Genomic DNA, 27,166 nt, shown 5'->3' on the forward strand with positions numbered 1-27,166 from the left:
ACACACGGCTCCGCTCCGTACACCTCGTACACACGCGGCTCTGCTCCGTACACCTCGTACACACGCGGCTTCGCTCCGTACACGCGCGGCTCCGCTCCGTACACCTCGTACACACACGGCTCCGCTCCGTACACCTCGTACACACGCGGCTCTGCTACATCCACACTGTAAACCCCTCCTGACCCCACACATAAACTTCAGCTCATCCAGCACCATGACAACCAGCACAGCAGAGTCCTGCTTCCACTGAGGCCCCTGATCATGTGACCCCTGACTCCTCCCCTCCTGTGACCTCATCACAGCTCCTGTGCGCACAGAGCAGCCATATATGTGGTGGCGGCTCTGCAGGTGGAGGTATGTGGAGACCCCATTACTGGGCGCGGGGGGCATTAGCCCCTTCAGCACGGAGACTCTTTTGGGGTCTAGTGTTGCCCCTTTATAAGAATCATAAGGTTTTTGTTCTGTTTCCTGTAATAGATACATACGACCCAACTATGGAGACAGGAAGGGAGGAAACGTATTGTTCTCATAGTACAGGACCCCTTTACTGGCCCCACAGTGTAATGCCCCCATTATGCCCCTTATGCAGGATGTATGATGCCCCCCACAGTGTAATGCCCCCATTATGCCCCTTATGCAGGATGTATGATGCCCCCCACAGTGTAATGCCCTCATTATGCCCCTTATGCACTATGTATGATGCCCCCACACAGTGTAATGCCCCCATTATGCCCCTTATGCAGTATGTATGATGCCCCCACACAGTGTAATGTCCCCATTATGCCCCTTATGCAGGATGTATGATGCCCCCACACAGTGTAATGCCCCCATTATGCCCCTTATGCAGGATGTATGATGCCCCCCCACAGTGTAATGCCCCCATTATGCCCCTTATGCAGGATGTATGATGCCCCCCACAGTGTAATGCCCCCATTATGCCCCTTATACAGTATGTATGATGCCCCACACAGTGTAATGCCCCCATTATGCCCCTATGCAGGATGTATGATGCCCCCACACAGTGTAATGCCCCCATTATGCCCCTATGCTGGATGTATGATGCCCCCCACAGTATAATGCCCCCATTATGCCCCTTATGCAGGATGTATGATGCCCCCCACAGTGTAATGCCCCCATTATGCCCCTTATGCAGGATGTATGATGCCCCCACACAGTGTAATGCCCCCCATTATGCCCCTTATGCAGTATGTATGATGCTCCACACACAGTGTAATGCCCCCATTATGCCCCTTATACAGGATGTATGATGCCCCCATTATGCCCCTTATGCAGGATGGATGATGCCCCCACACAGTGTAATGCCCCCATTATACCCCTTATGCAGTATGTATGATGCCCCACAGTGTAATGCCCCCATTATGCCCCTTATGCAGTATGTATGATGCCCCCACACAGTGTAATGCCCCCATTATGCCCCTTATGCAGTATGTACAGTGGTGGCCAAAAGTATTGGCACCCCTGCAATTCTGTCAGATAATACTCAATTTCTTCCTGAAAATGATTGCAATCACAAATTCTTTGGTATTATTATCTTCATTTAATTTGTCTTCAATGAAAAAACACAAAAGAGAATGAAGCAAAAATCAAATCATTGATCATTTCACACAAAACTCCAAAATTGGGCCAGACAAAAGTATTGGCACCCTCAGCCTAATACTTGGTTGCACAACCTTTAGCCAAAATAACTGCGAACAACCACTTCCTGTAACCATCAATGAGTTTCTTACAATGCTCTGCTGGAATTGTAGACAATTCTTCTTTGGCAAACTGCTCCAGGTCCCTGAAATTTTGAAAGGTGCCTTCTCCAAACTGCCATTTTGAGATCTCTCCACAGGTGTTCTATGGGATTCAGGTCTGGACTCATTGCTGGCCACCTTAGAAGTCTCCAGTGCTTTCTCTCAAACCATTTTATAGTGCTTTTGGAAGTGTGTTTTGGGTCATTGTCCTGCTGGAAGACCCATGACCTCTGAGAGAGACCCATCACCTCTGAGGGAGACCCAGCTTTCTCACACTGGGCCCTACATTATGCTGCAAAATTTGTTGGTAGTCTTCAGACTTTATAATGCCATGCACACGGTCAAGCAGTCCAGTGCCAGAGGCAGCAAAGCAACCCCAAAACATCAGGGAACCTCCGCCATGTTTGACTGTAGGGACCGTGTTCTTTTCTTTGAATGCCTCTTTTTTTTCCCTGTACACTCTATGTTGATGCTTTTTCCCAAAAAGCTCTACTTTTGTCTCATCTGACCAGAGAACATTCTTCCAAAACGTTTTAGGCTTTCTCAGGTAAGTTTTGGCAAACTCCAGCCTGGCTTTTTTATGTCTCGGGGTAAGAAGTGGGGTCTTCCTGGGTATCCTACCATACAGTCCCTTTTCATTCAGACGCCGACGGATAGTACGGGTTGATACTGTTGTACCCTCGAACTGCAGGGCAACTTGAACTTGTTTGGATGTTAGTCGAGGTTCTTTATCCACCATCCGCACAATCTTGCGTTGAAATCTCTCATCAATTTTTCTTTTCTGTCCACATCTAGGGAGGTTAGCTACAGTACCATGGGCTTTAAACTTCTTGAAGACACTGCACGGAAGACACAGGAACATTCAGGTCTTTGGAGATGGACTTGTAGCCTTGAGATTGCTCATGCTTCCTCACAATTTGGTTTCTCAAGTCCTCAGACAGTTCTTTGGTCTTCTTTCTTTTCTCCATGCTCAATGTGGTACACACAAGGACACAGGACAGAGGTTGAGTCAACTTTAATCCATGTTAACTGGCTGATTTAGTTATTGCCAACACCTGTTAGGTGCCACAGGTAAGTTACAGGTGCTGTTAATTACTCGAATTAGAGAAGCATCACATGATTTTTCAAACAGTGCCAATACTTTTGTCCACCCCCTTTTTTAGGTTTGGTGTGGAATTATATCCAATTTGGCTTTAAGACAATTCTTTTTAGTATTTTTTCATTGAAGACAAAATAAATGAAGATAATAATACCAAAGAATTTGTGATTGCAACCTTTATCAGAAAGAAACTGAGTATTATCTGACAGAATTGCAGGGGTGCCAATACTTTTGACCACCACTGTATGATGCCCCACACATTGTAATACCTCCATTATGCCCCTTATGCAGTATTTTTGATGCCCCACACAGTATAATGCCCCCATTATGCCCCTTATGCAGTATGTATGATGCCCCCACACAGTGTAATGCCCCCATTATGCCCCTTATGCAGTATGTATGATGCCCCCACACAGTGTAATGCGCCCATTATGCCCCTTATGCAGTATGTATGATGCCCCCACACAGTGTAATGCCCCCATTATGCCCCTTATGCAGTATGTATGATGCCCCCACACAGTGTAATGCCCCCATTATGCCCCTTATGCAGTATGTATGATGCCCCCATTATGCCCCTTATGCAGTATGTATGATGCCCCCACACAGTGTAATGCCCCCATTATGCCCCTTATGCAGTATGTATGATGCCCCCCACAGTGTAATGCCCCCATTATGCCCCTTATGCAGTATGGATGATGCCCCCACACAGTATAATGTTCCCACAGTACCGCCTGAGGTCCTGCAGTTGGAATAAGTCCTGAGGTTTTACAGTTGGAATAATCCCTCTGGAGTTGGTTTTCCCTCTGCCTGCTCCCCTACATATACCCTCGAGCATGTATACATGCATGTAGGGGAGCAGGCCTTACTAGATATCGAGGCTTTGTACAGTAATATATCGCATGAGGATGATATCAGTGGCGTAAGATGTTTATTGAAATCGATATCAATAGAGTGTAGTAGACATAATGACTTCATGGAGGATCTTCTAAAATTCATTCTTACTCATAACGTCTTACTTTTTGACAGGAAGTACTTAAACGAGCTCAGGGGTACTGCGATGGGGAGCCCCTGTACCCCCTCATCTGCTAATCTATTCCTGGGCTGGTGGGAGGAAACCAAAATACTCAGTGATGATTATAAGTAGTGGCAACCATATATTGGGGTATGATATAGATATATTGACAACATTTTTATCATCTGGTCAAGGACGAGTGAACAATTTCTTTAATTTGTCAGGGAACTCAATATCCATAGAGTGGCCCTTAGATTTATATCAGAGTTTAATTATTACCAGTTGCCTTTCCTTGATGTACCAATCAAGAAAGTACGGGATGGGAGCCAGGGCTGTGGAGTCGGTAAGCCAAACCTTTGACTCCTACTCCTAAATTTCCATGACACCGTCTCCGACTTCATGACTCCGACTCCCTCATACATGGCTCATGTTTAAGTGATTTACAGTAGGACACATTTTATTCGTTCTCCCATGACAGCACCACGAGAGAGAGGATCTGCCCATCAAGAACAGGAAACCTACGGGTTAAAAAGGACGGCACCTCTCTCTCGCCTCAGTTTAGGTTTCCTGTCCATGATGGGAGACCTCGCAGGCTTACCTGCAGAAGATGGTCTCTTGCCCCAGAGGGAGCCACAGGGCGTTGGATGGAGCTGTCTGTCCTGGGCCTCTGGAGACGCCACGGCAGGGCTCATTGGGGCACCTCCATGTGCGTTGCGGCAGGCAGTACGAGGCAGGAGATCCGGGCCGCGCCGGCGGGGCATGTGACAGGCGCGGCCCTGTGACGTATTTCCGGTGCGTCGGGGACGTCACCGGAAGTGGGCGGAGCTCACGCGCGCAACCAGGAAGTGCGCGCGAGCATGAGGACGCCGAAGCCACGAGGAGGACAACGTCAGCTGGGCAGGCGGCGGTGAGCCCACCTGGGGGGGGGAACCACGTGGGAACAATTGACTCCCTCCTGGGTTCTAAAAAAGAAAAAAACCCACACATGGTACCTGGCATGGCCAGTATAAAAGAGTCCTGGCAACATACAAAGGTGCTTCCCAGCCCATTGTTACCTTGGTAGACATGGGAGATTCATAGGAGCAGCTTTCACCTCAGCAAAAGCAGCTGCTGCAGGAGCAGCCCTCTGGGGAGCCCTCACAACTGGTGGTGCAACGTTATTCCCGGTCTGGGTCTAGTCGTTCACCACTAAGAGCAGAAAAAATAGTCCGGTTCAGCGTGATTCCCCGCCTTTTATGATGGATTCTTCTGCTTCTACGGTACCAGATATTCTGTGGGGTAAGTGGAATCTTCGTGGAAGTTCTACTAATAGTTTCCTCCTCCTTTTTTCTTTCTATAAACTCTTTCAGAGCAAGAAATGTTCAGCTAAAACGAAACATAAAGAATGTGCCTTATGCAGCAATCCGCTCCCAGATGCATATAATAAGAAATTGTGCCAGCTGTGTATTAACAAAGTAATGGCGGAGGAAACCCCTGGGTTGTCCCTGGACCTAAAGACTTTAATTAGAGAGGAAATAGGCAAGGCTTTGCAAGGCTCAGAATCTACTCATATTTCTCGGGAACCTGAGCCGGGTCCAGATATCTGACATTTCCTCCTCCGCTCTCTCTTCTTCTGATAGTGAATCGGATAGACAGTGTTTTCCTCTGCAGGAGGTTGATGCCTTGGTAAAAGCTGTCCGGTCTACCATGGGCATTGTAAACATGAGGGCAGAAAAGTCTGTGGAGGACTTAATGTTTGGTGGATTAGGTCAGAAAAAGAGAAAACGTTTTCCCGTGAATACAAGAGTAAAAGACCTCAATGATAGAGAGTGGAAAAAACCCGACAGGAAGGGCAGTGTTCCTCCATCTTTCAAGAGGAGGTACCCATTTGAGGATGCCATATGTTCCTCTTGGTCAAAAGCACCAAAGCTGGACGTTGCTGTCGCTAAAGCGGCAAAAAAGACTTCCCTCCCGTTTGATGACATGGGAGCATTAAAAGACCCCCTGGACAGACGAGCCGATACCTGCTTAAAAGGTGCATGGGAGACAGCTGCAGGAGCACTGAGACCAGCAGTAGCAGCCACCTGCACATCTAGAGCCCTGATGGTTTGGCTGGAACAGTTAAACAGTCAGCTAAGGGATGGTGTCTCTAGGAAGGAGATTATTTCTTCCCTTCCACTGATTCAGGGTGCAGCGGCCTTTCTTGCTGATGCGTCTGCGGACTTAGTCAGATTCGCAGCAAAGTCATCAGCTCTGTCAAATGCGGCTCGACAAGCGCTATGGATTAAATGCTGGCTTGGGGATGTACAGACAAAGTCCAGGCTGTGTGCAATCCCTTGCGAAGGGGAATATCTCTTTGGCCAGACTATGGACGAATTATTGGAGAAGGCCGGAGATCCTAAGAAGTGTTTTCCATCAGTACCTCTACCCTCCTTTAAGAGATCGTTTCGGAAAAGAAAATTCATCCGAAGAAGATTGTTCAGGGAACCGGACAAGTCCGAAGAAAGAGGTCGAAAAGGTAGAGGCCTTCTCTTTGGTTCATCTCCAAAAAATCAGCAGAAGCCAGGGAATGCACAATCAGCCCAGGTGGGAGGGAGATTGTCATTATTTTCCCCAGCTTGGGAACAGATTTCTCATAGTAATTGGATTTTGAGCCTGATTAAATATGATCTAAAATTTCAGTTTCAAGCTTTTCCTCACAAGAGATTCATGATTGTTCCCTCTAGTTCCTCCCCAGAACGCCAGACTGCCCTCGTATCGGAAATTCAAGTCTTAATAAGGAAAAACGTCCTGATTGAGGTTCCGGATTCAGAAAAGGGTCTCGGATTCTACTCCCCGCTCTTCTTGGTCCCAAAACCGGATGGGAGTTTCAGGACAATTATAAATCTAAAATCCTTAAATAGCTTCCTTAAAGTAGACACTTTCAAAATGGAATCCTTGAAAACAGTAATAAAGTTGCTTTTTCCCCACTGTTATATGGTAGTTCTCGATCTCAAGGATGCGCATTACCATATTCCCATTCATAGTTACTATCAGAAATACCTGAGGCTGGCCATTGAAATTGAGGGGGTGGTTAAACACTTCACTTCCCTTTGGGTTAGCAATAGCCCCGCGAATTTTCACCAAATTAATGGCAGACGTTATGGCCCATATAAGAGAAAGAGACATTCTAATAATCCCTTACCTAGATGATCTCCTGATAGTTGGAAACTCTGTTGTTCAATGCGAGGCCCACCTTCGGGTGACCATGTCTGTCTTGGAGGGCTTGGGGTGGTTTCTAAATTTGGAAAAATCTAGATTAACTCCACTCAAAGCTCAGCAGTATCTGGGGGTCATGTTAGATTCTAAAAAACGGTTATGTTATTTATCTGAAGAAAAAATCAAAAGAATCCAGGGTTTGGTAAGACAGTGTATGGATAAACCCTCTATGTCACTCCGTAAAGCCATGTCGTTATTAGAGACCTTAACCTCGAGTTTTTCCGCAGTTCGTTGGTCACAATTTCATTCAAGGGCTCTTCAGTGGGATGTATTGTATAACAACTCAGTCCTAGAAGGACATTTAGACCGTGAGTTTACCCTGTGTCCTCGGGCCATACATTCCCTTCATTGGTGGTTATGACACGATAATCTTTCTAGGGGGGTCCCCTGGGAGTGTAAGCCGATGGCAGTCTTAACTACAGATGCGAGTGCTGCAGGTTGGGGAGCTCACTTCAATGGGAACTTAGTTCAGGGGACCTGGTCAAGGAGTGAGATACAGTTGTCATCAAATGTTAAGGAGCTTTTGGCGGTGGATTATGCGTTCAACAAGTTCCTTACAGGGCCAGCATGTCCGTATACTCTCTCGGACAATCAAGTCTCGGTAGCTTATATAAATCACCAAGGGGGAACCCGCTCAAGAGACTTAATGAGGGTAGCGGACAGACTTTTTCAGAAGGCTGAATATCATTGTCTCTCCCTTTCGGCTATTCATCTAAAAGGGAAAGAAAACGTCACAGCGGATTTCCTAAGCCGTATTTCCATAAAAGAGGGAGAATGGTCCTTGAATCCTCAAATCTTCTCCAGAATTGTGGCAATGTGGGGTCTTCCGACAGTGGACTTATTTGCGACGAAATGCAACCGGAAGGTGACAACATTCTGTTCCCTAGACCCCAGAGAAGAACCCCTGACAGTGGACGCCTTTATGGTTCCCTGGAAATTCCCTCTGACATATGCATTTCCTCCCATGATCCTGCTTCCAGCAGTTATAAGGAAGATCAGGGCAGACAGGGCCAGAGTAATACTCATATGCCCCTTTTGGCCCAAAAGACCGTGGTTCCCTTGTCTCCGAAAAATATCCATATCAGATCCCTGGATCCTTCCGGAGATTCCAGACCTTCTCACACAGGGTCCGGTTTCCCATACTCCAGCCTCGAGTCTCCATTTGACGGCGTGGAATTTGAGAGGGTGCTGTTAACCAACAAGGGATTCCCCGCAAATGTAGTAAATACTCTCTTGTCTAGCAGAAAACCCGTTACCACCCGCATTTATGCTAGGACCTGGAGGAAGTTTTTATCATTTACTGAATTTAAATCAGAGGAGGGGCCCCCTATTGGGAAAATACTAGAGTTTCTGCAGCGGGGCTTAGAATTGGGGCTTACCACTAGTACCTTAAAAGTACAGGTGTCGGCTTTGGGAGCTTTGTTTTCTTCCGATATTGCAGCTAATTATTGGATAGCACGATTTATAAAAGCTTCCTTTAGGTGTAGACCCATTATCAAAGCAAAATCCTCTCCCTGGGATTTGAATTTGGTCCTAGAGGCCTTAACTAATCCTCCCTTCGAGCCCCTAGATTTAGCCTCCCCAAAAATTATTCTCCTAAAAACAGCCCTGTTAGTGGCCCTGACTTCAGCCAGAAGAGTGAGTGACATACAGGCTCTTTCCATATGTCCGCCATTTACTCAGATTCTGGATGATAGGATTGTATTAAAACCTGACCCAGCCTTTCTTCCAAAAGTAGTCACTCGGTTCCATAGAACTCAGGAGGTAGTTCTCCCAACCTTTTGCTTTCCCCCCAAAAATCAAAAAGAGGAGAGGCTACACACTTTAGACGTGAGGAGGTGCGTACTCAAATACCTACAGATTTCACGCAGTTTTAGGAAGGATAATTCCCTATTTATATGCCATCAGGGGGCTAGAAAGGGTTGTAAGGCCTCAAAGTCTACGATTGCAAGATGGATTAGAGAGGCCATATCCCTCGCCTACTCCTCAGGGAATAAGGAGGTTCCGGAGGGGTTGAGAGCTCATTCCACCAGAGCGATAGCAACCTCCTGGGCGGAGAAAACGGGGCTTTCCATCGAAGAGATATGTAAGGCTGCCACTTGGTCTTCTCCTTCTACCTTTTATAGGCATTATAGATTGGACCTGGGTGTCTCTGCTGATCTCACCTTTGGGAGAAGGGTGCTTCAAGCGGTGATCCCTCCCTAATTTCCTTTCGTCTCTGTAATTCTCTCGTGGTGCTGTCATGGGAGAACGAATAAAGCCTTAGTTACTTACCGGTAACGGGATTTTTCGGAGCCCATGACAGCACCCGTATATTCCCTCCCTTCACTGGTGTTTTGCACTCCCGTAGAGTTGGCTTTCCTTTGTTTTGTGCACCTTTGGGAGAAGTTGGTGAAAGTAATGTACTTAATGTAATGATGTGTTTATTGTAACTAACCTTGGCGGTCCTCTCATGCTCTGTTAACTAAACTGAGGCGAGAGAGAGGTGCCGCCCTTTTTAACCTGTAGGTTTCCTGTCCTTGATGGGCGGATCCTCTCTCTCGTGGTGCTGTCATGGGCTCCGAAAAATCCCGTTACCGGTAAGTAACTAAGGCTTTTCTCAGCTAAAAGTCTAGACTCTTAGATCAGGAATAGGCAAGACATTTATAGGATTTTTACAGGATGAAAATGGAGAAATGGTAAGAGAGGATGTTGAGAAGGCCGAACTTTTTAATTCCTATTTTGCATCTGTTTTCTCTCAGAAAGAAAATGTAACATCAACTGATCTTCACTGTCCTTTTAAAGGAATAGAAGAATCCAAGTTATCTGTAAACAGAGAGATTGTGAGGGAATATTTAGCTAACATAAATGAGTTCAAGTCTCCAGGTCCAGATGAATTACACCCCAGAGTACTGAAGGAGATCGTAGAAGAAATTTTAGAACCACTCTCCATAATCTTTGAAAATTCTTGGAGAACAGGAGAAGTCCCAGAAGACTGGAGAAGAGCAAATGTTGTTCCTATCTTCAAAAAGGGGAAGAAGGTGGACCCAGGGAACTATAGGCCGGTGAGTCTGACTTCTATACCAGGAAAGATCTTTGAACAAATTATTAAACAACATGTATGTAAGTACATGGATAAGAATGAAGTGATTAACCAGAGTCAGCATGGGTTTGTAACTAACAAGTCATGTCAGACTAACTTAATTTCCTTCTATGACAGAATCACTGACTGGGTGGATCAGGGAAATGCTGTAGATATAGTATATCTTGACTTCAGCAAAGCATTTGACAAAGTATCTCACACCATCCTTATTGAAAAAATGACCAAGTATGCAATGGACCAGGAAACTGTTAGGTGGATTCATAACTGGCTTAGTGATCGGACTCAAAGGGTGGTTGTAAATGGCTTCACATCCAGCTGGATGAATGTCTCAAGTGGGGTACCACAGGGCTCTGTCCTGGGACCTGTATTGTTCAACATCTTTATCAATGATTTAGATCAAGGAATTGAGGGTAAACTGATTAAATTTGCTGATGACACAAAGCTAGGAGGGATAGCTAATACTAGAGAAGAGAGAGAGAGGATTCAAAAAGACCTAAATAAACTGGAGCAGTGGGCAGCAACCAGAATGTTTTTTAACAGGGAAAAATGCAAAGTACTACATCTGGGCAATAAAAATGAAAAAAGCATATACAGAATGGGAGGAATAGAGCTAAGCAACAGTACATGTGAAAAAGACTTAGGTATACTAATAGATCATAGACTGAACATGAGTCAACAGTGTGATGCAGCAGCAAAAAAGGCAAATACAATTCTGGGATGTATTAACAGAAGCATACAGTCTAGATCACGTGAAGTCATTATCGGTCTTTACTCCTCTTTGGTCAGACCTCATCTGGAATACTGTGTACAGTTTTGGGCACCACATTTTAAAAAAGACATAGACAAACTGGAGCAAGTTCAGAGAAGAGCGACCAGAATGGTGACTGGTCTGCAAACCATGTCCTATGAGGAAAGGTTGCAGGATTTGGGAATGTTTAGCTTGCAAAAAAGAAGACTGAGAGAAGACTGAATAGCTGTCTACAAATATGTCAAGGGCTGTCACATTTTAGAAGGATCATCTTTATTCTCATTTGCACAAGGAAAGACTAGAAGCAATGGGATGAAACTAAATGGGAGGAGACACAGATTAGATATTAGAAAAAACTTTTTGACAGTTAGGGTGATTAATGAGTGGAACAGGCTGCCACGAGAGGTGGTGAGTTCCCCTTCAATGGACGTCTTCAAACAGAGGCTGGACAGACATCTGTCTGAGATGATTTAGTGAATCCTGCTTTGAGCAGGGGGTTGGACCAGATGACCCAGGAGGTCCCTTCCAACTCTACCATTCTATGATTCTAGGACATTTCATAACTTTCCCAAATTCTTATGAAAAAATATTCCTCACAAACTGCATTGAACTACTGTACCCAATTTATTATATATTTTAGGCGTCGGAGTGGGTCCATTTTATACCGAATCCACCAAAATGGGCACCGACTCCGACTCCACAGCCCTGGCTTGGACCCTAGGGACACTCATCTACCATAAACTATTAAAGTGGGATAGCCACCACTGCATCCTACTAAAAAAAAAAAAAATATCCAAGGGCCAATGTTTTACAGTTGAGAAGAAACTGCTCTAATGTCACAGATATTAATATACAGGCAATAGACATGAACACCAGATTCAGGGAAAAAGGTATCCAAAGTACATTTTGGATTCCGCACGATTGTTTGCTGAAAAACAGGAGAGAGAGACACTTCTACATACCTAACCAAGACGCCAAGAAAAATATGGGATAACACAAGTAATAGGAACTTGTGACCATATCTTTAATATCCTCAGAAAACACTAGGATGTACTTGTGGCTGACCTGGACCTGAGGGTGCTTTGTGATCTGCTCCCACAATAACTTTCAGAAAGGGTTAGTCAATTAGGGACCGTTTAGTGCATAGTTTCTAAAATAAACTGCACCCAAGGGGACATGGCTGGATAGAAGAATCTGGTTTATTTAGATGTGTAGAAAGTTGTACATGTAATTGGATGAGACCATGTAAATCTTTCTCGAGTTCCTCTACAGGTGAAACCTCTTTCCAGAGGGATTATTCCAACTGTAAAACCTTGTATACTTGTATATGTGGCCACATGCACCTACCTCCTAGGTTATGTAAGCACGACCAAGAGGCAGTCTAAGAGGAGTGTCGGGGGGGGGGGGGAGCATTTGGGCGAAATACGCCATGGTTGGGTGTCACGGGTGTGTCAGAGGTGACAGACAGTCGCCCTGCAGGGGTTTGCAGGAGATCTCCACGTTTGGCAATGCAGACAGCTGCCTAGATGAGAGGCTGTGTTTAGGACCCAGATTCTACCTCCATTTAGTCTGGGTGTATATATACCTGGTGTGTCTATGTTGGCGTCGCCGGGTATACTCATTTCTACTTGGAACTTGGCTGAAGCAGTATCACGTCCTCTTTGGAGTCTTGAGGCCGTGTGCCCTGTTGGAGTTTCTTCTAAAGCAAAGTTTTAATTCCCCTGTGTTGTCTTTCCCTTTTGTCTTTAGAGTGCTAGCGGAGGTTGACTAGTGCTCATCTCCTTCCACCCCCAGCTATAGCCTTACGACAGGGATAGTTGGGCGAGGCATGTGATGGGCGACAGCTGCGGAGGCTGTATAGAGACGTTAGGGGGAGACAGGGTGATGCTAGTCCAGATTAGGAGGTCACCTCTTCCCCCTTTTCCATAGTGTCTGGGCTCCCTTTCCCTTTCTCCTCTGTGTTGCACTCACACCTGGCGTGACATTGGGACACCCCATTAGTGAGACACATGAACAGTGCACATTGAGGTGAAACAAGAGACATCTCCTTTTGCATCATTGAGGTGGTTAAACCCAATGTGAGAGGTGGTGATCTTAATAGATGTATCCTCAAAAAAGAAAGTGAATGTATTTCCAGACTGGATTCACTAGGCCCTAAGGGACTGAATGAGCAAATTTCCTATGCCTGTTTTGTATGAATACAGCCCCATTCTGGATTACATTTTAGGATTTTATACTCTACCCATTGCTACTCAGTTCCCTGTGAACGAGGTTCACATATTGTTTTACTTCATCAAGAGATCTGAGCTTCTATATCAGAATTATTTCTTATCAGTCATATCCCAATTATACTATTTAGTAACTAACAAGTGTGGTGTTCCTTGTGTATCTCTAATTATGCAATAGGGGTCAAATATGACCATTTAGGAGTATACTGTGGGCCACCATCCCATATATTTTGTAGTGATAAAGTAGATCCACATGCCGATTGCATGATGGAAGGATGTGCAATACTTGTTTTTAGTCTCCCATGATACTGATCTCAGAGGATTTTTCTGTTGGTGGAATGCAATCCAATACCATATGCACTCCGGTGTGGAACGCAGACATATGGGCATGCACATTTGTGGACTATGATCCTAGATGGAATGATGACTACGGGCATGCGCAGTCACAGGTACGAGTTTCACGGCGGCAATCAGTTTATCTGGTGTTTCAGCATAAAGCACGTCACTTCCGGACATGCACACTAGGTGATGGACATTATCGAACCTCTAGCTCATGAGAAGTAGCGTAGGTGCAGTATATTATTGTAGACAGACTCTATTCTGTATATCCTGTGACAATTCACCTCTAGGAATGGGAATGAGCCTCATAGTCTGGGAGGGGTTTTGGATGAAGTGGGATATTTAAACATGGACACCTGGCTATTAGGCACGCTATGTTGAACATCATGAATTATCATCCCTGTATCAAGCCTCCTAATGAACCTGTTGGGAAAATGCATTGAGGCGAATTATTGAAACATTCTCTGAGTACCATACCCTTTCCTTTATACATATTGTAGGGGATTTACTCACTGGGGCACAATAGGAGGAAAACAGGAGGCATGTTCTTAAATTTCATATGGGTTTATTACTTCATAAACCCAGAAGCCAAACAGAAAAGCAAATAGCCTTTAGATCAGGCAAACAAAGTAAATGTCCTTAGCAGGTCTCTACTCAGCCAGGCTTGTGTGGCACACAAGCTGGGGTAGCGTCCAGTGTCTTGGCTTGGTCTGAAGACAAACATACACAGTAGGCCTTCTACCTCCAAACACACAGACTATGTGCCAAACAACAGACTTCATTTTATAGGCTGTTAACCACACCCAGAGATGAGGTATGTGGGTAGCTGGACCCGCCCATTCTCTCCTAGCTACCCGTAACCCGGCTCCCAGGTGCACCAAACGATCTTCTTAGTGCTTATGTGCTCTAGAGAAACACTCCGGGTTACATCACACAGACCAGCCATCTCTGTGACACATACCTCCCATGGACTACGCGACCATTAGCCACCTTACATACCCCCCCGCCTAAACCTGTGGGGTTGACACCTTTTACTACCAGACAGGGGATTCTCGAGAGAGCATCGGCATTACCATGTAGCTTCCCTGCTCTATGCTCTACAGGGAAGTAGGAGTCCTGTAGGGCTAAAAACCCGAGGGTGACTCTGGCATTTTTTCACTTTTTTCCCTCATCCATCTGAGTGGAGCATAGTCGGATAATAATCTAAATTTTCGAAATAACAGTACGGTAAGGTGTCCACCGCACACTTTATAGCCGAGCGTTCCTTCTCTATGACCGAATAATTTTTCTCGCAGGAGAACAGCTTTCTACTCAGGTAGAGGACAGGGTGCTCCTCCCCGTGTATCTCCTGGGAAAGGACTGCTGCTAACACGACATCTGAGGCATCTGTCTGGAGTATAAACTCTTTCTTGAAGTCCGGGGCAACCAGGACCGGTTGCCTACACAGAGCCAGTTTCATCTTTTGAAAGGACGTCTCCGCCTCTGCTGTCCACTTGGCCTTGGCTGATTTTGTCCCTTTAAGGAGGTCAGTCAGGGGTGCGGCCATCATGGCGAAGTTTGGGATGAATTTTCCTGTAGTATCCCACGATTCCCAGGAAGGCTCTGACTTGCTTTTTCGACACCGGTCTCAGCCAATTTTGGATTGCTTCTACTTTAATATTTTGGGGTTTTATCTTGACTCTACCTATTACATATCCGAAGTACTTGGCTTCTTATTTCCCCATGCCACATTTCTTCGAGTTTATTGAAAACCCCACCTTCCTCAGAGCATCAAACACAGCCTGAATCTTTTCCAGATGACTCTCCCAGTCTGGACTGAAGATAATAATATTGTTCAGGTATGTTGCAGCATATTGCTTATGGGATGCAAGGATGCAATCCATAGCTCTCTGGAATTTTGCAGGGGCCCCCTGCAGTCCAAACGGCATACGGGCATACTGGAAGCATCCGTCCAGCGTAGAAAACGCAGTCTTCTCTTTGGCTACTTGTGCCATGGGGGTCTGCCAATATCCCTCCGTCAGATCCAAGGTGGTTATGTGCCTTGCTGGCCCAAGCCTCTTGATCAGCTCGACGACGCGTGGCATGTGATATGATCAAATTTGGAAACCTCATTCAACTTCCGATAGTCGTTGCAGAATCTCCACTCACCATTGGGATTTGGGACCAAGACAATCAGGCTCGACCAACTGCTCTTGGATTCTTCAATGACACTGAGCTTCAGCATACAAGCTACCTCTTTGGATATCAACTCTTGTCGGGCCTCAGGTATCTGATAGGGCTTCAAGTTCACCCGCACATGTGGCTTCGTCAGAACCTTGTGTTCTATGACCCTTGTGCAGCCCAACAATTCCGAGAACAGATCCCTATTCTTCTGCATCAACTCCCAACACTGCTGTTTCTTGGCCTTCGTTAGCATTTCCGCTATTGCGACTCCTCCAACGTCACCTTCTAGCTTGCCCAGCAAGCATGGAGCTTCCACAGCCTCTCTGTCTTGCCACGGCTTGATGAGGTTGATGTGGTATATCTGGTACAGCTTACGTCGTCCCGGTTGATGAACCTTGTAGTTCGCTTCACCCACTTTTTCCACCCTTGCCACATGGCCAAGAACTTACTTTCCACCGTAGTAATTAGCATGAGGACTCCGGTCTCCCGGATTGAAGTGCCTCACTCTGGCTGACTGGTTGTAGACTCTGGCATGAGCTTCTTGTGCCTGGAGGAGATGTTCTTTTACAATGGGCATCACCTTCACAATCCTCTCCTGCATCAGAGCAACCATGCTCGATGACGCTCCTATGGGGCGTGAATTCGGCTTCCCAGATTTCCTTTGTGACATCCAGAAGACCCTGCGAATGTCGGCCATACAGAAGTTCGAATGGCGAGAACCCTCTAGAGGCCTGTGAAACCTTTCGGTTGGAGAACAACAGATACGGTAGGAGACAGTCCCAGTCTCTACTGTCCCTTTCTATGTCCTTCCTCAGTATACTCTTCAGAGTCTTGTTAAACCTTTCGACTAGGCTGTCTGAGGATGGTATACTGAAGTCCTCAGTTGGGAGATTTGGAGGGCTTTGCATAACTCCCTCATCACCTTACTCATAGAGGGAATTCCCTGGTCAGTGAGTATCTCCCTTTGGTAAGCCTGTTGGGGGGAAAAAACGTGGACCAACTCACGGGATTTATTCTTTGCGGAGGAGTTTCTCAGTGGAATCACTTCAAGATAGCGTGTGGCATAGTCCAGGATAACCAATATAAATTGATGCCCACAAGCAGATTCAACCAGGGGACTGACCAAGTCCATAGCAATTCTCTCGAACGGCACTTCAATAATGGGCAATGGCACGAGGGGACTTCAAAAGTGAGAGGTGGGGTCGGTTAACTGGCACGTAGTGCAAGACCTGCAATACTTAAATATTTCCCGGTGACATCTGGGCCAATAGAACCTTTGTAAAAGATAATGCCTTACCAACACCAGATGCAGCAAGCCTCCATGATAAAGGCGGGGCCAGCACATGTGCAAAATACTGATGCAGACAGCCACTCACTAACCTACCAATTCATGGAGGGGGGTGGCTGTCTAGTATTATACATGCACACCGATGGAGTCTGCATAGGGCGCCAGTCACACAGATAAGTGTGGTGCACAGTTTCTGGCTTGCAGCTTGTTGATGACACCCATACTATTAGATCAGGCGGGCTGCCCAGCACTATATACGTGCACCCCCACAAGACAGGCGCCCCAATTCCCCCAGCCAACACTAAAGAGGCCTGGCCTCATCCTGCAAAAAAATGTGCAAAAAAGATGAAAAATAGTGTAGAAGATAAATACACCACATGAGGTGTTGGTCGATATTTTGGCCAAAATACAGAAGCTCGCAACCCAAACGTCAAGGGTCCTCATACTTGCGAGTCCTAACACTAAACATTAAAAATGGTGAACATTGGACATAATTTCAAAAAACATCACAGTAAGGCTGTATGCCCACTATGCGTTTTTTAAGCGTTTCCGCAGCGGCAATTCCGCTGCAGAAACGCTTAAACGCTTGGTAGAAGGTCTGTCATGTTCCCCAATGATAATCCCATGTGCTGTGCACATGCTGCGGAAATTTCCGCTGCGGATTATCATTGCGGAAAAATCCGCAGCACTACCAATTATTTTGCGGAAGCGCGGCATGTTCGACCGCCATTGACTTACATTGGAACGCATGGAATCCGCATCATTGCATCTGCAGATGCGGAATCCATGCGTTTCAATGTGCGGATGGTACCCGGGTTTGGAGAAGAGGAGACTCTCCTCCGGACCCGGGTACCATAGAACTTGTAAAAAAAAGAATAAAATAAAAAATATACATTATACTTACCTTCTGATGGCCCCCGGTGTCCTTAGCGATGCGTCTTGGCTTGCTGGCAGCTCACGATGGTCTGAAAAGGACCTGCCATGACGTCAATTAGTCATGTGAGGGGTCACGCGACCGCTGATGATGGCAGGTCCTTTAGTCTACCGCGAGCTGCCGGCAAGCCAGGACGCATCGGATAAAGACACCGGGGGCCATCAGAAGGTAAGTATATATTTATTTTTTACCATTCTTTCGGTCACACTATATAAATCCATGCCGGTTGCATGGATTTATATAATGTGACCAAGTTGTCAAGCACTTTCCAAGTGATGTTAAAATCGCTTGGAAAGCGCTTGACAACCCGCATGCGGAAATGCTTGTGAAGAACGCTTCACTTCCGTACAATCCGCATGCGTTTTTTCTGCCAAGGAGATGCAGAAACGCTCAGGAAAAAATCCAGAGCATTTCTGCATCGTGGGCACATAGCCTAAAAGATAATGCCTTACCAACACCAGGTCAGATTACCAATGCACTGCAGGATGCAGCAAGCCTCAATGATAAAGGCGGGGCCAGCACATGTGCCAAATACTGATGCAGACAGCCACTCACTAACCTACCATTTCATGGAGGGAGTGGCTGTGTAGTATTATACATGCACACCGATGGAGTCTGCATAGGGCGCCAGTCACACAGATATGTGTGATGCACATTGTCTGGCTTGCAGCCTATTGATGACGCCCATACTATTAGGCTGTGTGCCCACGATGCGTTTTTAATGCTTTTCCGCAGCGTTTTTGCATGTAGAAGGGCAGCAATGTTCCCCAATGATAATCCGCAAATTTAATTTCCGGTGCGGATTATCATTGCGGAAAAAACGCAGCACTACCAATTATTTTGCGGAAGCGCTGCGTTTTCGCTGCAATTGACTTGCATTAGTACGCGCCAATTCCGAAAGACTGCATCTATACTTGCGTAATTGGCACGTTCTAATGTGCGGATGGTACCCAGTTGTGGAGGACAGGAGACTCTCCTCCACACCCAGGTACCATTAAAAAAGCTGTAAAAAAAGAAGAATAAAATAAAAAATAAATATATACTTACCTTCTGGCGGCCCGCAGTGCACTCCTCCTTGCTTCCCGGCACTTAGCGATGGAATGAAGGACCTGCTCTGATGTCAGAGTCATGTGACGGGTCACACGACGCTGACGTTGGCAGGTCCTTCAGTCTACCACTGCCGGCGGCCGGGACCGAGCGAAGCAAGACAGCGCAGGCCATCGGAGGGTAAGTATAGATTTATTTTTTTACATTCTCTCAGGTCACACTATATAAATCCATGCTGGTTGCATGGATTTATATAGTGTGACCAAGTTGACAAGCACTTTCCAAGTGATGCTAAAATTGCTTGGAAAGCGCTTGTCAACCCGCATGCGGAAACGCAAGTGAAGAACGCTTCACTTCCGCATGTCCCTGGCAGGAAAAAGACATGTACAATCCGCATGCATTTTTTTCTGCAAGGGAGATGCAGAAACGCTCAGGAAAAAATCCTGAGCATTTCTGCATCGTGGGCACATAGCCTTAGATCAGACGGGCTGCCAAGCACTATATACATGCAAGCACACAAGACATATGCCCCAATTCACCCAGCCAACACTAAAGAGGCCTGGTGGGGTATTTATCATGTGGTGTATTTATCTTATACACTATTTTTAATCTTTTTTGCACTGTGCACCCGCCCTATGCAGACTCCATCGGTGTGCATGTATAATACTGCACAGTCACCCCCTCCATGAATTTGGTAGGTTAGTGAGTGGCTGTCTGCTTCAGTATTTTGCACATGTGCTGGCCCTGCCTTTATGATGCAGGCTTGCTGCATCCTGCAGTGCATTGGCAATCTGACCTGGTGTGGGTAAGGTATTATCTTTTACTGTGATGTTTTTTGAAATTATGTCCAGTGTTCACCAATAGAACCTTTGCACGATCCGTTCCTGCGTTTTAACCACTCCCAGATGTCCCCCCAAGACATGTGAACGGGCCATGTCCAACACCTTCCGTCTAAAGGGGCCCGGCACTATAAACTGCTCCACACTCTCCTCCCTCACTTTCTTGACCCGGTACAACAACTCCTTACTCATCATAAAATGGGGAAACCTTGTGTCAGTCCCTGACTCCTGTGCAACCCCATTTATAATAGTGACATTATTAAAGGCTTCCTTCAGAGTTAGGTCCCTATGTTGGGCTGACCCAAAATTCTCGCTGGTCACCCCTAACTCTGGAATTGCAGACTCAGGGGGCACTACCTCCTCATCCCCCACAAGGACACAAAAAGGAAACCTGTCTGACTCTGGGTGTGGTGATATCTCATTAGGGTTAATTTTTTTCTTATCTGAGCCAGCGAACTCAGAACCCTTCCTCCACAGATCCCAAAACAAGCAAAAGTCCCAGCCTATAATAATAGGGTGCAACAAGTCCTGAACGACGCCGACCTCGTGGGACTCTGTACCGTGGGCCATTTCAATGTCCACTCTGGCCCGTAGGGTAGTCTTTAGCATCACCATGAATGCGCTGAACGCCGACTTTTTTCCCCGGGATAATTTGGAGGGGGTCACCAGGCTCCCGGAGTCTAGCAGTGCCGTTACTTCCCATCTGTTCACCTTCATGTGACATGCTTGTGGCCCCTCGCTGGGTGGACAGTTCACCCTGCAGGCCGGATAAGCATAATATGAACAACGTTGTCCTATGCTGCAGTCCATCGGCTCAAGGGTCAGGGGATGACGGGCGGCTATATGGCCTGGGCCGTGGCACCGCCAGCAAACAACATCACCTGTATGGACCTTGGGCACCACCTCCCTCGTCCATTTGGACCTTGGAAGTCCCACCACCTTTTGGGCCTGCATCCCATGTTGGGAACTCCAGCATGTAGTGGGCTGCCTTCCCAAGGAACCTTCAACCCCCTGGTATCTCTCGATCAGTCCGACCAGTTAATCCGCATACCGGGGATCACCCTGGGCAACCCAAGGCTGTATGGGTCTCGGCAGGGAGTGCACAAACCGGTCCATCACCACCCACTCTACCATCTGCGCAGGCATTGAGGACTCTGGCTGCAGCCACTTCTGGACCAGGTGCAGCAGGTCAAACATTTGGGACAGAGGTGGTTTGTTCTGGTGATACGAACCCACTGTGCCCTGATAGTCATTGTCAACCCCAAGCGTGCGAGAATCTCACTTTTTAGCTTGCCATACTCTTTGGCATCCTGCAAAGCTAAATCATAGTACGCCTACTAGGCGTACTTCTGGGGCTCTCCAAGTCAAGTATGGCGACAATACCTCTGCCCACTGCTCTTGTGGAAATTTCTCCCTCTCGGCCACCCTTTGAAACACCATCAGGAAGGTCTCAACGTCATCCCCCGGGGTCATTTTCTGCAAAGCCCATCATACCGCCTTCCGGACATGGGAGTCCTCAGTCGGACCTGGGGTTGGAGCGCTCATCCTGTCCTGGATGGCGGTTGCCAGAAGCTGCATCTGCTGACGTTGTTTCTGCTAGTGCTGCTGGATCTGCTGTAACTACAGCCTGTTGGTCTCCTGTTGATGCTGCTGCGACTGGACCAGGTGTTTCAGCAGGTCCTCCATTTCGTCTGGCGATGCTTGCTGGCTTGCGACAGACTTCACCCAGGGCATGCAGTCCATCCTGTAGCAGTCACACGTCTCTGCTGGTAATGCTACCCGCAAGTCTAACACTAATTGTGGAGGTTTTACTCACTTGGGTGTGACAGGAGGAAAACAGGAGGCATGTTCCTTTAAAAGTTCATGTGGGTTTATTGCTTCATAAACCCAGAAGCCAAACAGAAAAGAAAATAGCCTTTAGATCAGGCAAACAAAGTAAATGTCTTTAGCAGGTCTCTGCTCAGCCAGGCCTGTGTGGCACACAAGCTGGGGTAACGTCCAGTGTCCTGGCTTGGTCTGAAGACAAACATACACAGGAGGCCTTCTCCCTCCAAACACACAGACCATGTGCCAAACAACAGCCTCCATTTTATAGGCTGTTAACCACACCCAGAGGTGTGGTATGTGGGGGGTAGCTGGACACGTCCATTCTCTCCTAGCTACCCGTAACCCGGCTCCCAGATGCACCAAACGATCCTCTTAGTGCTTATCTGCCCTAGAGAAACACTCCGGGTTACATCACACAGACCAGCCATCTCTGTGACACATGCCTCCCATTGACTACACAACCATTAACCAACTTAGAATACTTTGATACATATCTGGTTTTATGATTACCCCACGGCTGATGAAAGGGAATCTGTCACCCCCTGGAACTTATCTGACCTCTAATATTGGCATACAGGTGATAGAAATGTGAATCTATACATACCTTTATGCCTCATATTAGAGGTCTGTTTGCTGAGAAATGGCTTTTTATTCAGTGAAGATTCTGATGCTTGCTGGCCTTGGGGAGTGGATTCCCTTTAATAAATACTCACTTAGCCCCATTCTTCGTGCAGATACTAATAAATACAGGACCTATGAGATTTTTACCATATGATAGTTGGATAGTTAGGGGTGTATCATCCATAGCAGCAGCCCACAGGGCCACTATGGTGCCCGTTAAAAAAACACAGAATTTGAGCTTGGTTTAAGTTGGTATCCATGCAGCACATAAATGCTTGTTTACTATGGCCATAAATGAGAAAAAAACTATAAGAAGAAAAATGATCATAAACCCTGCTGTAAATAAATAAAAACCAAACGTGCATTTAAATAAAATAGGGTTCCTAGTAACACTGTTTTTGATCAAAAATAGCATGAAAGCTATCCCACCATGGTAAAATGAACCCATTCTGGATAGTCCTACTCTGCTTAATATTAAAAAACTTACCATGTATCAAAGCCTCAAACTTCTGTGTGTGAATCAGACATGAGAACTAACGTGATAGAAGATTACAGTCCGGGGAAGACGGGAAACATTCATATAGACGACCGGTGGAGATGTAGTCAGTGAAGAACTCTGGCTAAATATGTTTGTAGAGCCGTAGTAGAAGATGAAGATGACGTCGTCCTCCTCATGAAGTAGTTATTTCTCATGTCACGTGTAATGAATATCTCCTGCAGTATTGCTAATGCCGATTGCAGTGTCGGTAAATGAGACGAGAATTAGCTTTATGGAAGATGAGTCTTTGAGAAACGTATTCAGCTACAGACTCCAAGGAAGAAACTGCTTGTTGTCTGTGGCCTAAAATATATAGGTTTTATTACTAGATGTAAAGCAGAAAACGAAATACTGTAAAATAATATATCTCCTCATATGTTTCCCCTTATTATCTCCAGTAATTGTATTATTACACAATATCAGATCCTCTCAGTGAAGATCTTCTATTTAAGAGAATTTTCCTTATGGACCCATCAAAGATGGATATGGATAGAGACAAGATGGCAGAGAGGATATTACACCTCACCCTAGAGATCCTCTTCCGTCTTACTGGAGAGGTGAGAGATTCTGATGACGCCACATTACATCAATTTTATCTATGGGAATAACAGATGGACAGAACTGGAGAGGTGAGGACTCTGGAAATGTCTGAAGTGAGATTTATTTATATGTCTTTCCATAACCAGGATTACATATTAGTGAAGACCTCTAGTGAGCGCTGTCAGGACCCTGTGTCTGAGGGATGGGAAAGACCCCTGAGCCCAATCACAGGGGCTCCACCTCACCCCCTGATACATGAGGATATCAATGACCAGAAGATCGTAGAACTCACCTACGAGATGATTGAGCTGCTGACTGGAGAGGTGACACTGCTTCGAATGCTGGGACTTTATACAGTAATGCTATGAAAGGATCGGGGGGATGACTGTATCATTGTATGTGTCAGGTTCCTATAAGATGTCAGGATGTCACTGTCTATTTCTCCATGGAGGAGTGGGAGTATTTAGAAGGACACAAAGATTTGTACAAAGACGTCATGATGGAGGTTCCTCAGCTCCTCACATCATCAGGTAATAGACAGGACTAAATACACACGGCCTATAATTATCTGTATGTAAAGAATAAATTCCGTCCTTGTATGTGTTTCTTCCAGAGCTATCCAGTAAGAGGACAACACCAGACAGATGTCCCCATTCTTTTCTTCCACAGGACTGTAAACAAGAAGATCCCAATGTTCCTCAGGATCATCAGGTAGATGGAGAGAAGGTGTCATGAGATCTCCCCTATGATGTGTAGACGGCTGTGAAGGTCTTGTGTTCAGTCTTGTTTTATCCACCAGTATTATGTGTTTTCTATTTGTGTAATGAGAACGGTGGAGATGACAGGATTAGAGCTGATCATAGATGTGACTTCTCCATCTGTCTGTGACTTTTACAATATTTGTTTCAGGGTGAAGATCTCACCCATATTAATACTATAGAGGCATATGTGAGGGGTGATGAGTGGTGTAAAGAGGAGATTCCTACATGTGACTACCCAGGTGAGTAGTGACCACTAAATGCAGAGAAGGTACAGATTCTTCTCAGTCACCGGCTGTGGCTGCTTTATCGGTGGTGTAGTCCGGCCGTATCACAATCATATGATCACCATTTTGCCTCTAGACCACAACATTCTCTTCCACCCAAAACTGTTCAAATGATTTTGGGCATTGAAACCCTTTTCCATAGAACTTACAACCTGGAGGATCCACCTACTCACTGTGATTAGGAGACGTTACCTGCCCAGATCTGTAAACCACAAAGCCAGAAAATCACTTAAAAAATATTATGATGGGCCTGTAAGAGAAAATGGAGGGTAATGATGCTGTTGGCTTCCTAGAACCCTGATATCTTATTGGATGAATCTACCTTTCTCCCTTCTGTTTTGCTGAATGTGCTCATATGGTCCCTACAAGACCAGGTCCAGTCTTTCTGGCCAAACTTCACTTTTATGATCGACAACCTTAAATGTGCAGTGAGGCCAAGTGTGAATTTCTGTACAATAACAACAGAGTTTCCCTTTATCCTGACTTTTCAATTTCTTTTAAAACCGACTAATTTCAAACCAAATTGTGATAAACTACACAAAAAAAAACATTACACATGTGACCCGGTGTATCTTTAAGCTAAATTTAAGACTCCTCATCTCTTCACTATTATAAAAAGTTCTCTTTAAATGTCAATATTTCTTGAAACTCATCTGACAGAAAATATTGTCCCTTACGATAGTTTAGATTGCCAAGAGCCACCGAGCCCCATACTCTAATTACCCCAGAGAGGTTTCACCACTAGTTACTCACTACTTACTGATGGAGACTGTTGAGTTTGATCATTTCAGTAGATGTGTTATGGTCTATACTCACAGTTTTGACTATAGTAGTTAGTGCCCAAAATAGTCTGATTTCACCCCTTCCTGCAGCCAGTTTTGTGTTCCTATCTGGGCCCATTTTTCAAATCTGACGTGTGCCACTTTATATGGTGACTAGCTACTGAACTCGTTCTACGCCCGGGTGGTGAGCATTTTTATTGGTATATGGTCTCCCATGGTGGTATGTGCTGCCCCCCTCCTGGTATTTGTGCTGCCCCCATCCTGTCCCCACCATCTTATCCTGGTATGCATGGCACCCTCATCCCCAATCCAGGTATGCGTGGTACCCCATCCCTCATCCCCAATCGCGGTATGCGTGGCTCCCCATCCCCAATCGCGGTATGCGTGGCTCCCCTCATCCCCAATCGCGGTATGCGTGGCTCCCCTCATCCCCAATCGCGGTATGCGTGGCCCCCCTCATCCCCAATCGCGGTATGCGTGGCCCCCCTCACCCCCAATCGCGGTATGCGTGGCTCCCCTCATCCCCAATCGCGGTATGCGTGGCTCCCCTCATCCCCAATCGCGGTATGCGTGGCTCCCCTCATCCCCAATCGCGGTATGCGTGGCTCCCCTCATCCCCAATCGCGGTATGCGTGGCTCCCCTCATCCCCAATCGCGTTATGCGTGGCCCCCCTCATCCCCAATCGCGGTATGCATGGCTCCCCTCACCCCCAGTCCCGGTATGCGTGGCTCCCCTCACCCCCAGTCCCGGTATGCGTGGCTCCCCTCACCCCCAATCCCAGTATGCGTGGCTCCCCTCACCCCCAATCCTGGTATACGTGGTACCCCTCACTCCACAATCCTGGTATATGCATGGTCCCCTCACCCCACAATCCTGGTATATGCATGGTCCCCTCACCCCACAATCCTGGTATATGCATGGTCCCCTCACCCCACAATCCTGATATGTGTGGCCCCCTCATCCCTTCCACACTGTACACACAAACAAAAAAAATAAACAGTTATACTCACCTTTCTTCTCTGTACTCCAGCGCTGCAGCGTCCTGTTCTGCCGTAGGCCGGGGGAGGAGAGTGGCGTCATTTTGCTGAAGACACACTGTAAATGTGTCTTCAGTAAAATGGCGAAGGATAGCGCTATGTGCACGCGCCGATCCGACGCCTCACTCCGCCCCCTGTCTCCGGCCAGATTAGAGGCGCAACGCTCCTCCTGGTCAGGTAAGTATGCAAGTATGGCGCCGGAGATCGCGGTATGCGTTCAGTGTCTACACATACCGCGATCTCCGGCGCCATACACCTCCTCTTACCTGTAACGGCTGGATGCCTGCTTCTGTCTGGAGCCAGACTGCGCGTCACACATGCGCAGTCTATCGAGGCTTCGGACAGAGGGACTCTTAGCCGATTATATTATAGATAACTTTTGAATTCTTCACAAAGGATTATAGGAAACAAATGGACCTTACAAATAATATTCTAACTTCTCTTGAATCCGACAATCCCCTATATATGGTTGTACACTACTGTCTGGGCACATGGCAGGTTAAAAAGGGAAGGAGCGGCATTTAGCTATTTGAATGCAGATTTTGCTGGGATAGTGTGCAGACACAATGTATTGGGGACACTGTTCGTTGTCACCTGGCAGCTCAAAAGATGGCTACCACAAACAGGCTTGGCGCTATCTACTCCATTTTCCAGATCACAGGGTTTGCCTTGCTCATCATCCTTTAACCCCTCTTCATGTATTTGGACTTAGACAGAGACCCCCTAAGCTTGGGCCACAGTGTTACCTAATGTTCTGTGGTGTGAGATGGCAAGAAGAATAGTCAGATAGCCGGGTCAGAACATGGAGGTCAGAGAAAAGCCGTTAGCTGAGCACATAGGACTGAACCAGAGGAGAACAAGGCTGTATCTGGCAGCTTCCAGCAATATGCTTCCAGCTTTAGTAGGGTGCGGTGCTTTCCAGTTGGCTGAAGCAGGGAGCAGATTACTCCAGCTGGACAGCACACACACCCACACTGCCAGACTGGATGGTACTACAGGTCC

The 27,166-nt window shown here is 46.5% G+C and overlaps 1 protein-coding gene across 3 annotated transcripts in view; it reads left to right on the forward strand.

The window, feature by feature from the left end:
• The first annotated feature begins 267 nt into the window (after window positions 1-267).
• Window positions 268-27,166, forward strand: part of LOC141178590 (uncharacterized) — a 37,073-nt gene continuing 10,174 nt past the window's right edge. Inside the window, exons 1-8 of one of the 3 annotated variants that reach the window (XM_073660470.1) lie at window positions 268-354; window positions 2,553-2,828; window positions 9,847-10,149; window positions 23,158-23,316; window positions 23,446-23,622; window positions 23,706-23,829; window positions 23,913-24,010; window positions 24,209-24,299. In XM_073660470.1, the coding sequence (XP_073516571.1) occupies window positions 23,224-23,316; window positions 23,446-23,622; window positions 23,706-23,829; window positions 23,913-24,010; window positions 24,209-24,299 (583 nt within the window). In that variant the 5' untranslated portion in view covers window positions 268-354; window positions 2,553-2,828; window positions 9,847-10,149; window positions 23,158-23,223. The remainder of the gene's footprint in view (window positions 355-2,552; window positions 2,829-9,846; window positions 10,150-23,157; window positions 23,317-23,445; window positions 23,623-23,705; window positions 23,830-23,912; window positions 24,011-24,208; window positions 24,300-27,166) is intronic. The other 2 variants (XM_073660472.1, XM_073660471.1) reach the window with 2 other exon arrangements.

This window comes from Phyllobates terribilis, unplaced genomic scaffold (assembly GCF_046119375.1).
Source record: "Phyllobates terribilis strain yellow unplaced genomic scaffold, ASM4611937v1 Scaffold_29__1_contigs__length_15306474, whole genome shotgun sequence".
NCBI classification, from domain to species: Eukaryota; Metazoa; Chordata; class Amphibia; order Anura; family Dendrobatidae; genus Phyllobates; species Phyllobates terribilis.